The following is an 11,286-nucleotide window of genomic DNA, read 5'->3' as shown; positions in this document are numbered from 1 at the left end:
GCATTGAACTCAAATAATTTCAAAATGATGCATAGACAAGAGGTGTGGAACTCCAGCATCTGAAAAGACTGGATGACCTCTTCCTTGCCACATTGGACATAACCATTTCAAAAGTGCATCTTCCTACTTACAGGAGAAAACCCACCTGTCTGTTTATTTTGTCAGTCAGAATATGTCACAATAAAACATATTTTTTTTGAATGTATTTATATCAATCTATCAGAAATGCAGCTTTTAAATCTATAACAGTATCAAATTACTCTATAGAATAACAACACTTAATACTAGGGAATCATGTCGATATAGGTTTTCTTTTTAAAAAGAATCCACTTGCATAATTGACATTATTGCAGACATATAGTTCTCCCCATATGACCATGGCACAAAAGACAGTGAAAAGTACAGTTTGGCAGCAGTCTCCACCTCATTCCACTAAACACCCAAAAACTATTGCAGCTATAAGTCAGAAATTAACACATGACACTTGTTTATTCTTGGAACAACTTTTCTTCAAAATCCTTTTTCTGGTAGAATTAAGTCTTTTTAGTTGTCTGACTATAAACTTTTAACTTCCTTAAAAATGCTGTGCATGTTGTATGAAGTACTGTTTTGAACTAATATGCTCCTCTGAGTTTCACTAATATCCTTAATGCTGAGTTTGCTTTCTTGGTGTACAGACTACTCTGGTCAAGATGTGCTACATTTACATGGATCTGCATATGATCTATTTTGTGTACTTGTATTGTGGGTTTATACTATTGTGTATTCACAGGAAGGACAGTTTGTATGTTGTGCAGCCTGAAAGCTCCAGAGTAACTCATGGGGAAAAGCTCTAGTCCCTGCATGAGTACCAAGTTGGACATAGGTAGGAAGTAATGATTAAAGAAATAGATTGATTAAAAAAATGGCATTGATTTATGTTTCTGGAATTAATTGTTTTGGAGCCGTATTGAAAATTGCCTTATTTTATAGACTTACTCTCACATAAAATTATGGTTTTCAGTTTTATACACTAGTAATTATAGCAACAAATTTACTTTGTATTTTTAGGTAGTACCATAAGATTTTGCTGTTTTGATGTAAACTCATATTTTAGAGATAATAAAATAATTTATTTTGCCTTTCTTCTAAATCATATTGTTACATTATTTATTTATAGCACTTCAAATGGGTTTTGCTTGTGATCTCCAGGGACCATCATCACATGAGTCTTTGATTTCTCTTCAAGATGCTGAATTGCACTTGCTTGATAATATGAAAAAATGTATAAATTTGAGGATTAAATATGATAGAGAATATGCTGCTTCTTTAAATTCCATGAGTTCTTTTGCTTTGAAGTTTGATCACCCAGACCTTGAAGGAAGTTCAGTAACACATGTATGTAATTTAATATTATCATTATAAGCTTGCAGACTATATTTGTAGATATTGTAATGGCTTGTCTAAGTGAGATTCAGATATCTCACATAAAATTATTGTTTTCAGTTTTATACACTAGTAATTAACCTGTTATTTAACAGGTTTATTTAGTGTTAAATAACAGGTAATTAACCTGTTATTTAACACTAGTATTTAACCTGTTAAGTGAGATTCAGATATTGAACTGCTGCTGTCATCTAATGTACATTTCTAAACTATGCTAAACTTTATCTGTCATCTAACCAGCTTCAGTCAAGGCAGGTTATTTAAACTGCTGCATTCAGCTCCCTCTCAACGTGGGCATCTGTATGTGGTGAGGGGACCTCCACTGCTGGTTTGCCAGATTAGCACCACTGGGATTTAATGCCCACAGCCTAGGCTAACATCGATGGAATCTGGTGTGCTTGCTGTGACCTGTGGAAATTCTTAAAAGGAGATCCTGGTGGTTGAGGGGCCCAGCTTCAACAAGATGGGTGGTTCTGGATGGCCGGGCTAGGATCAATCATCTAGTGCCTGCAAGGGTCAACCGTGTCATTGCCATGCCCCTACCCTCATGGTCTGAGGGATAGGATTCAGGCTGGTGGCGGTGCGGGTATGGTGTCTGGGTAGTCCTGGCATCCCACTCCCAAGTGCATTTATTGCTTGCTTGCCAGGTAGTGGGCAACCCTTTGGGCTCCATAGTGTGTGGGGAGCCCGGGCACTGAACCAAAATTAAAACCTTAGGAATCCTGATATAGATATTTCTTTAGGGGCCCCAACACGGTCCCTATCTGCAAGTATAAGTGAAAAAACAGAAAGCACTATTGTGTCAAAGAGACAATAAACAGAAACATTAGTACCTGTCCCAAGATTCCTGATTATTCACTCCACCAGTGAAAAGCCTGTTGGGAAAATGTCACCCTTCTTCATACAGAAGGGTTTAGAGGGGTTAGCAGGTTCCCTTAAATCAGTTAAGAGGTTCTGTTCTGGGGGGGCCTCTTAATTGAAAAAAAAAAAAAAAAAATGACCGACATTCTGAGCAGCTTCATTATTGGGAGGAATACCGATAACTGTGACACCGCATAGAACACTCAATTTATTGAGAAGTGTTATTTCAGTGAGAACTTCTCAAGGTTTCTGAGAGAAAATCTGCTCTGAATTGAAACCACAGGGAGTTATTGCAGTTAAAAGAATTTCTGCAAGTAGGGATGGGAAACTTGTTCCTGCTAGAAATATAATCTTGACATTTAACTCGCCCATGTCTCCTAATGAGGTCAAAGCTGTCTATATAACCCCAGGGGCTCACATCTGGTGAGTATGGGTTTGGTACACCTAGGGTCCTCATCTGGATATCATCATACTTCTCTTTCTTGGTGATTCCTTTATCTCTCTCTCTCTCTCTCTCTCTCTCTGGGTAACTCAGGGAATTGTTTTTTGGCTGGTGCAGAATAAGCCTTGGGCATCCTTGCACCATATGGCTAATTGCACCATATTAACTGTCCAGTGTGTCCGTATGTACCAAATCCTTTACGGTGCTTTTAAGTGCCAGAAATTGGACACTCACAGATGGCTTGTCATGGAGCCCTTGCATGTGCTCAATGTGGTGCAAAGGACCACGAAACCTCATCATGTTCAGCATCAAAACCATCATGCATTAACTGCCAAGGAAAGCATCCTGCTTATTCACAAGCATGCCAGAGGTGGAAAGAAGAAAAAGAAATTCAAGAACTTAAGGCAAAACTGAACATATCATATCAGGAGGTGAGAAAAACGGTGAAACCCTTGAACATAAACAAACCTACCTACGCTCTCAGAAGGTAGCAGGGAGATATTCCATTGGAACTCAAACAGAATGACAATACCACCAAAAGAGCCATTCACTCATATCGCACACTACCTATTAATTTCACAAAAACTTGCAAAGAAAGATCAATCAAATGCCACTCACATATCGACAGAGATCCTGGAGACCCTAATGCTCCACCAGTAAAAAATTAGAGAATAAGAAGCCTGACATATCCCCTAGTGCTCAAGAAAATATGGAGATTGAGGAGAAGGAACCAGATGAATCAGTCTTGGAACTCTTTGTGGAGGTGGAAATTGGACACAGGATAGCATTCCCCAAAGGAGATAAATCCAGGACTGAGAAAAGTAAGCCCTCGGCACCTCGGAAGCTGCCCGATGGACCCACTAAGCCAAAATAATGGCTAAATTTCTACAATGGAATTGCCATGGATTCCGGCAAAATAATGATGACATCAAGAAACTCCTGCAAAAGCATAAGCCAGTTTGCTTGCAGGAGACTTACTTAAAGGCAAATGATGACCCTCCCCACCATGCGTAACATCACAAATTTTCTTAAGGATAGAATTGCGGATGGCACTACCATGGAGATATGGCTATCCTAGTAGGGAATCAGACCCCGTCCCAGCCCTTGCTACTTACAACCGGCATAGAGGCTGTTGCAATTTACCTTACAGTAGAATTTTTATTAATCATCTGCTCTATCTATTTGCCACCTGGGACTGACATCTCCCAGAAAGACCTTGATGATCTTGAAATGCAGTTGCTTCCAGCTTTCTTACTACTTAAGGGATGGTTGAGTGGGAGAAGATAGAGAGTGGTAATCAATGGACACTGCTCTTCATTATTAGTGGATCCCCAGGGTTCAGTGTTGGGTCCATCGTTGTTTTCTGTATTTATTAATGATATTGATGATGGTATATTAGGCTTAATGTTGAAGTTTGCAGACAATATGAAAGTTGGCAGGGTTGTTAATGATACTAATGACAGTATGCTGCTGCAACAGGATCTAGAAGAGTTGAGATGGGCTGAGAGGTATCAACTGAAGTTTAACATTGACAAATTAAAGTACTGCATATGGGAAGCAGTAACCCCAGGGTAACTTATCAACTGTGTGGTACCACACTGACAGTGGTAGAGAATGAAAAGGACCTGGGGGTAATTGTGCAGGCAGATATGAAGTTTTCTGAGCAGTGCAGACAGTCTGCAAGAGTAGCTCATGGTGTCTTGTCAATGATATACAGGAATTTTTCAAGCAGGGATATGGAGGTGATTATCCCCTTGTATAAGGTAATGGTCAGGCCACACATTGAGTACTGTATACAGTACTCAAGGTGTGGCCTGACCATTGAGTACTGTATCCTTCTTAAAATGAGGTCTGGAAGCCTCATTTTAAGATGTAGAGCTTCTGGAATGAGTATAGATAAGGGCAACAAGATTAGTGAATGGAACAAAGAGTTGCTCTTACAAAGAAACACTTAAGTTTTGCAAATTAGTGTCTGGAGACCAGGCACCTGCAAGGTGATCTGATTGAGGTGTATAAAGCCTTGATTGGTTTGAGCATGCCCAATGCTGATGGGATTCTTCCTCTTGCTCAGAATAATCACCTGAGAGTGTATAAATTGAAATTGAGAAAAGACAGTTGTAGGATAGATGTGTGGAAGTTTTCCTTTAGCCAGCGGGTGGTTGATTGCTGGAACAAACTTCCATCTGTCATTGTAGAAGTTGATAGCTTAAATAGATTCAAGGCAGAACTAGACAAACAATTGGAGCAAGTGGATGGGTGAAATGAGAAGGTTTTTTTTTTTTTTTTGAATGATGCTATATAATTTTGCTTTACTTGCATCATGTGCCTTTGCTAATACTTGTGGATTTTAATGGATATAACACTCCCTGGGGGTAGTGCTAGCATCAATGAAGGGAATCTGTTCCGAGTAAAATAATGGAGTCACTGGTTAAAGATGCATTGCAGGATCATCTAGACAAGTCTGCAGCAATAATTCAGAAACAGCATGGGTTTTTTAAGGGAAAGTCTTGTCTGACAAATTTGATTGGAAATTATGATGTGGTTACAAAAGAATTGGATGCAAAAAAATAATTTTGATATCCTATACTTGGATTTCAGGAAAGCTTTTGACACTGTTGCATATGGAAGACTATGGTAAAAATTGGAGCAGAATAATATTAAGGGTGAGTTGCTACAGTGGATAAAAGGATGGTTCAGTGGGCGAAGACAGAGGGTGGTAATCAATGGACACTGCTCTATGTGGACTAATGTTATTAGTGTAGTTCCCCAGGGTTTGATGCTGGGTGCATTGTTGTTTTTTGTATTTATTAATGATATTGATGAATGTATATCAAGCTTAATGTCTCAGTTTGCAGATGTTACAAGGGTTGGTGGAGTTGTTAATGATAGTAAAGACAGTATGCTACTGCAACAGAAAAGTTAGGTAGATGGGCTGAGAAGTGGCAACTCAAGTTTAATATTGACAGATGCAAAGTACTGCATATGGGTAGCATTAACCCAAGATGAACGTTCCAACTGTGCTGTACTACACTCAAGGAGGTGGAGAATGAAAATGACCTCTGGTTGTAATTGTGCAGTCGGATATGAAGTTCTCTGAGCAGTGCAGACTGGCTGCCAGAGCGGGTCATGGAGTTTTGTCCATGATATATAGGAATTTTGTTAGCAGAGACAAGGAGGTGATTATACCTTTGTATAAGGCAATGGTCAGACCGCACCTTGAGTATTCCATACAGGTCTGCAGGCCTAATTTTAGAAAGGATGTAGAGTTGCTAGAACAAGTACAGAGAAGGGCAACAAGGTTGGTGAGAGGAACAAAGGGGTTCTCTTACCAGGAGAGGCTTAAACCTCTGTAAGTTGCAGCACCTGGAGACTAGGCACCTGCAAGGTGATCTGACAGTTGTAGAATAGATGTGCAGAAGTTTACTTTTAGCCAGCGGATAGTTGATTGCTGGAACAGACTTCCATCTATTGTTGTGGAAGTTGATAGCTTAAATAAATTTAAGGCTGAACTAGACAAACATTTGGAGTGACCATATGGGTGAAATGGGCAGGTTTTTGTTTTTTGATGATGCTCTATAAGCTTGCTTTCTTGCATCATTTTGTTATTTGGTTTTTAGGAGCATTAGCAACTAAGGCCATATTGCTCTGTGATATTCGGTGGTCATTCCTTGACCTTTCCGCATCCTCCGTATTTGGTGGTCACGGGCTCGAACCCCAGTCTAATCAAGAAGCATGTGCTATGCACTGCTGCTCCTGCCCACACGGCTACGGAGGTGCCCTCTTTCATCATATGCCTCAACTAATGCTAATGTCAACTGGCTGCACTTCCTTAGATTTTATGTTTCCCTTAACTAATTGCATAACTCCTCTTACCTTCCAATCTGTCTATCCTTTCTGTACACATTGCACTCCCCAAATTCCAATTCTGCATTCTTTATATCTGTGTGACACCACGTCTCTGATATCTCAACAAATCTGCCTTTGATGTTTTGACCAACACCCCAAATTCATCAAATTTATTTATTAAACTCCTAAAATTGGTATACATGCAAGTATACATTCACCTGTTCTTATTCTTTGCTACCCTATAACAGCCCATGTATTTACTTGTCCTGAGACTTCCAGCAGTCTCTGAAATCCCCCCTGCTTTTATTGGAATGAGCTGCTGCTCTTTCCAATAGAAGCAGTGCAAGAATCACTTTCACCTCTGCCAGTGACTACTGTTGATCAATTAGTCCTTGTATCCCCCAAGTTAGCAGTTTTCTGACCCACCTAACAGTTCCTTGATAGCATCAGAAAATATTCTGATGCAGTTGTTAGAAGCAGTTGTTGTTATTGTTATTTGGTTTTTAGGAGCATTAGCAACTAAGGCCATATTGCTCTTGGGATATGTGGTGGTCATTCTGTGACCTTTCCATATCCTCCGTATTTGGTGGTCAAGGGCTTGAACCCCAGTCTAATCAAGAAGCAGTGTGTTACACACTGCTGCTCCTGCCCACCTGGCTACGGAGGCGCCTCTGTAGAAGCAGTCTCACATGTTAACAAGCACAGACCTCGCTGAGAAAAATTCTACCCCTGAGCCTTGTACGCTCTCTCCAGGGCCGGATTGCATGACAAGGCTTTCATCATATACTCCCTCCTATTGTATCTGGGCAGAATTGCAGACACTTTGAAATTCAACCCTAGCTCGTAACTTTTTTTTTTCAACATTGACTTTACTTGTTAAGTAGTTCTGCCGGTTTCCTATTCTTAATATTGGTCCCAATGTGTACAACAGTATCATCTTTTGTGCCTTTAAAAGATGATATCTGCTCTACAACATCAAACTCTTGCCCCAAATGGACATACCCTTGTCCTGTTCCACCTATTCTTTTTAAACAATATATTCCCTGTTTACATGACAAAGAGTCACCGACAACAACTAGTTCCTGTGAGACCAGTGCATGTGCCTTGGGGATTGCTGCTGTATTGCCTAATGTTCAAGTGCAAGTTCTGGCATTGATGTGGGCAGCTGAGAGCTTGATGGGTTCATCAATTTAAATCCTTCAAGGATATCTGTCCTGTTCTTCAAGCTCTCATAAAGGCCCACAACAACACTGAGTTGGCGCCTGATTTCCTCACATGCCTTACATCAAGCACACACACACACAAAGACATTCCCCTTGGCAATATCATGGCCCATTCCTGATAGCTCCAGAAACAGCAAACAAGCAGTACATTTCAAAAGGCTGTGATTCTGAGGACAAGCACTCCCCTCAGTTCTCTGAGCCACAGCACTCCCACTACCTTCAGCCTTTTGCTTTGCTGCTTTGGTCTGAGGCATGATTTCGATTCAATTACAATACAATTAAAAATATAAAAATGTAACATAACTCATATCTCAATTCAGTAATAACACTATATATTGTATATAGTGTTATTACTGATTACACTGCTGCCAGTTATGTAGAAACTTCCAGTATCTGCTATATCAATTGGTGCCCCCGTAGCCAGGTGGGCAGGAGCAGTACTGCATAGCACACTCTTCTTGATTAGACTGGGGTTTGAGCCCGTGACCACCAAATATGGACGATACGGAAAGTTCAGGAAATGACCACCGCATATCCCCAGAGCAATATGGCCTTAGTTGCTAATGCTCCTAAAAACCAAATAACAACAACAACAGCTATATCAATTCGAAAACAGTGGTGGCAGATTCGAATGCTACTTTCGATTCAATGCCGGGAGAAATCAACTGTGGTTTTCTATGCAATTACAAGGCAGAGTAAAGAATAAGTGCACCAAATTAACCAGAAAATCACAAAAAAAACTATATTACTAAATTTAAATCAAAAGTTATACAAAAACAATAATTTAAAATAAATAAAGTCAACTTAGCGGCTTTGAACACATCTGGCTCCCACATCCTTTATTGGATTCTCCCATCTCAGATGGATGCGGAGAACTCATTCAAATGCTATTTGACAGAGAGAATTTAACACTACTGAATACTGGCTCACGGACATCCATTTTCATTTCCTTGATTGGCTTTGGAATGGGTGGTTTGAATTTGAAACTACCCATTCCAAAACAACAGAAATTCAAAACGAAATGGAAATTTTCCAAAGCAGACTGGACAAAATACACCAATCAAGTCTCTTGATGATCACAGCATTCAGTTTTCTCCTAATGAGGCCCTGCATGCCAAGTGATTTGTGACAGTGATTTCTCCAGACTTTCACTGTGATATTCTACAAAGTGATTTCCAGTTTTCTTTTACGTTCTTCCCCTTTAGAAATCCTTTTATTTACCAGCAACTCTTCTATCAAAAGTACTGGTAGACAGAAAGAAAGGAAAGTAACCTTTCTTTATTTATCATAGTTTTATACTAACTCTTGCTAATCTTCACTTGGTCACACCAGGTGCTGCTCCTGCCACCCCATGGCAGGGCCGGCATGGATGCCAGCAGGATATCTTGCAAGATGATGCATGTGGGAATAAATTTTTTGTTCACCAAATTTTCATATAAGTGCAATATCTTAAGTCAAGATTGACTGATTTACATGTAATATAATTCACGTAGAATTTGTGTTGTTTTAATGTTTCAATAAATTAATGAAAATATTAAAAATTGTGTATCACATTGAAATCCAAAGCTGGTTCACTTGTACCACCTTGCACCATGCTGCTGGCAACTGTGAGGGCCGGTAACCTTGGCAGAAAGTTAATCTGCCAAGTGCTGAAAAGAGCTGACATGAAGGAACTATCACAAAGAACATTAGCTCTCTGTTGAGCGTCACACTCAACGTGTTCAAATCCAGACCAAACTGACTTTGACACATTCCATCCAAGAGACAAAGAACAGAAGGATGCAAAAAGGAATCGCCACTGTTTGCATTTTGGCCCGATTAAGCGGCTACCCCAATTATCCGAAGTTTCATGTAAATAGTTAAAAATACAATGTATCCCCCCCCCTTTACAATTGGTTCACTGTACAATCAAATCATGTTACGACGAACTCAACATAGTGAAGTACCGTTCACTATACGATGTGCAGTACGCGCCGGTCATTGTGATCACGTTTGTGAATTGAATTTTAATTCTATTAAACAGCGATTCTAATTAGCAAAAATAGGAGGAATATTACCCAGGCTATAAAAGCAAAGATATATTAAGCACAAATTTACCCTTTATTACCTTACCAATTAAAATTATATGATACATGAAAATCAGAAAAATATATGTGATAATCGGAATAATTAATACATACTGTAATATGTACATACGAACTAGTTGACATTTCTGTTCACTGACATTTGTGGGTAGGGGTTAAAATTTAAAACAGTAAAAAGATAAGCAACCAATAACAAAGAACACGGCACACACAAATTGCAAGTAACACAATATGTGCAAGTGAAAACAGAGTAACGAGTTACAAAGCTTTAAAAATAGGAATGAAGAGAAGATCTGAAAATTAATTTTTTTATATGATTGAAGATTTCATGGAAGTGTAAACACATTTCACCATAATAACCCACAGAATTCCAGCTGTTGGTATTATCACAAATTCAGTAAGAACGAGTTTACTGTCAGTTTATGATAGATTTCACTAACAGAAAAGCCCAATAAACAGGTGACTGCTAATTGTTTTTATTGTTTTATGGTTGTGACCTCCAGAATTTCGACTGAACCACATGGTTCGGTCGGAGACAATCATAGGGTAATCTCCAGTGCTGCGGTCTCCTGCCCCGATTAAACGGCATGCTGTCCCAATTAAGCGAAGTAAACCCTGGCTATTTTCTCGATTGGTTTCTGTTTTTTAAGATTTGCCCCAAATAAACGGCTACCCCGATTAACCGGTGGCTCAAATAACCGGAATCCACTGTATAATACATTCCCAAACAAGTCACCAATAGGTACACTTGTTCCATTTCTTATTCAAAAATGTCTTGAGAATGCCGCTGGATCACCTAAAATGGTGAAAACAATCTGCTCTTTAGATTTACTTATAGAGACTATGAATTGTAGACAATCTGAAGCCTTACTCACAATATCAAATTTTGCATGTATTCCTGTCACAGCAACTCCACATGCCATCCTAAATACCTCTAAAGGCATGCTGTCTGAATGGGACTTAATAAATGTTTCTGAAAAGGAATTAGTCCAAGAGCTACAAGAACAAAAAGTTATATGGGCAAAGAGAATTAAAACCAAGAAAGACGACGAACTGGTTCCAACACACAGTGTTATACTGACCTTTTCAACGCCAATTCTTCCAGCTACAGTTAAGGCTGGATATCTGAACGGCCATATCTGACCATTTATCCCTAATTCTCTCAGGTGCTAGAAGTGCCAAAAATTTGGTCCTGCCCAAGTAATGTGTAGAGGGGATTCAGGGTCTGCCAATTGTGGATCCAAGGAATACGTACAGACAAACCACAGCACAAACACCAGTATGTCCAAAATGTAAGAGTAACCATCCAGCTTACTCAAAGGTCTGGAAAACAGGAAAGAAAATACAAAAGTATAAAATAGAACAAGTGACTTACCAAAAAAGCAAGGAATTAAGTTTTACTCAA

At 39.4% G+C, this 11,286-nt stretch overlaps 1 protein-coding gene across 1 annotated transcript in view; it reads left to right on the top strand.

The window, feature by feature from the left end:
• Positions 1-1,167: 1,167 nt before the first annotated feature.
• FER (tyrosine-protein kinase Fer) overlaps positions 1,168-11,286 on the top strand; it is a 298,771-nt gene continuing 288,652 nt past the window's right edge. Inside the window, exon 1 of the mRNA XM_090370126.1 lies at positions 1,168-1,377. Within this exon, the coding sequence (XP_090226252.1) occupies positions 1,168-1,377 (210 nt within the window). The remainder of the gene's footprint in view (positions 1,378-11,286) is intronic.

This window comes from Mastigoproctus giganteus, chromosome 3, assembly GCF_048544385.1.
Source record: "Mastigoproctus giganteus isolate SK-2022 chromosome 3, ASM4854438v1, whole genome shotgun sequence".
NCBI lineage: Eukaryota > Metazoa > Arthropoda > Arachnida > Uropygi > Thelyphonidae > Mastigoproctus > Mastigoproctus giganteus.
Note: the sequence above shows the minus strand (reverse complement) of the source record. Positions and strands in the feature narration are given on the sequence as shown.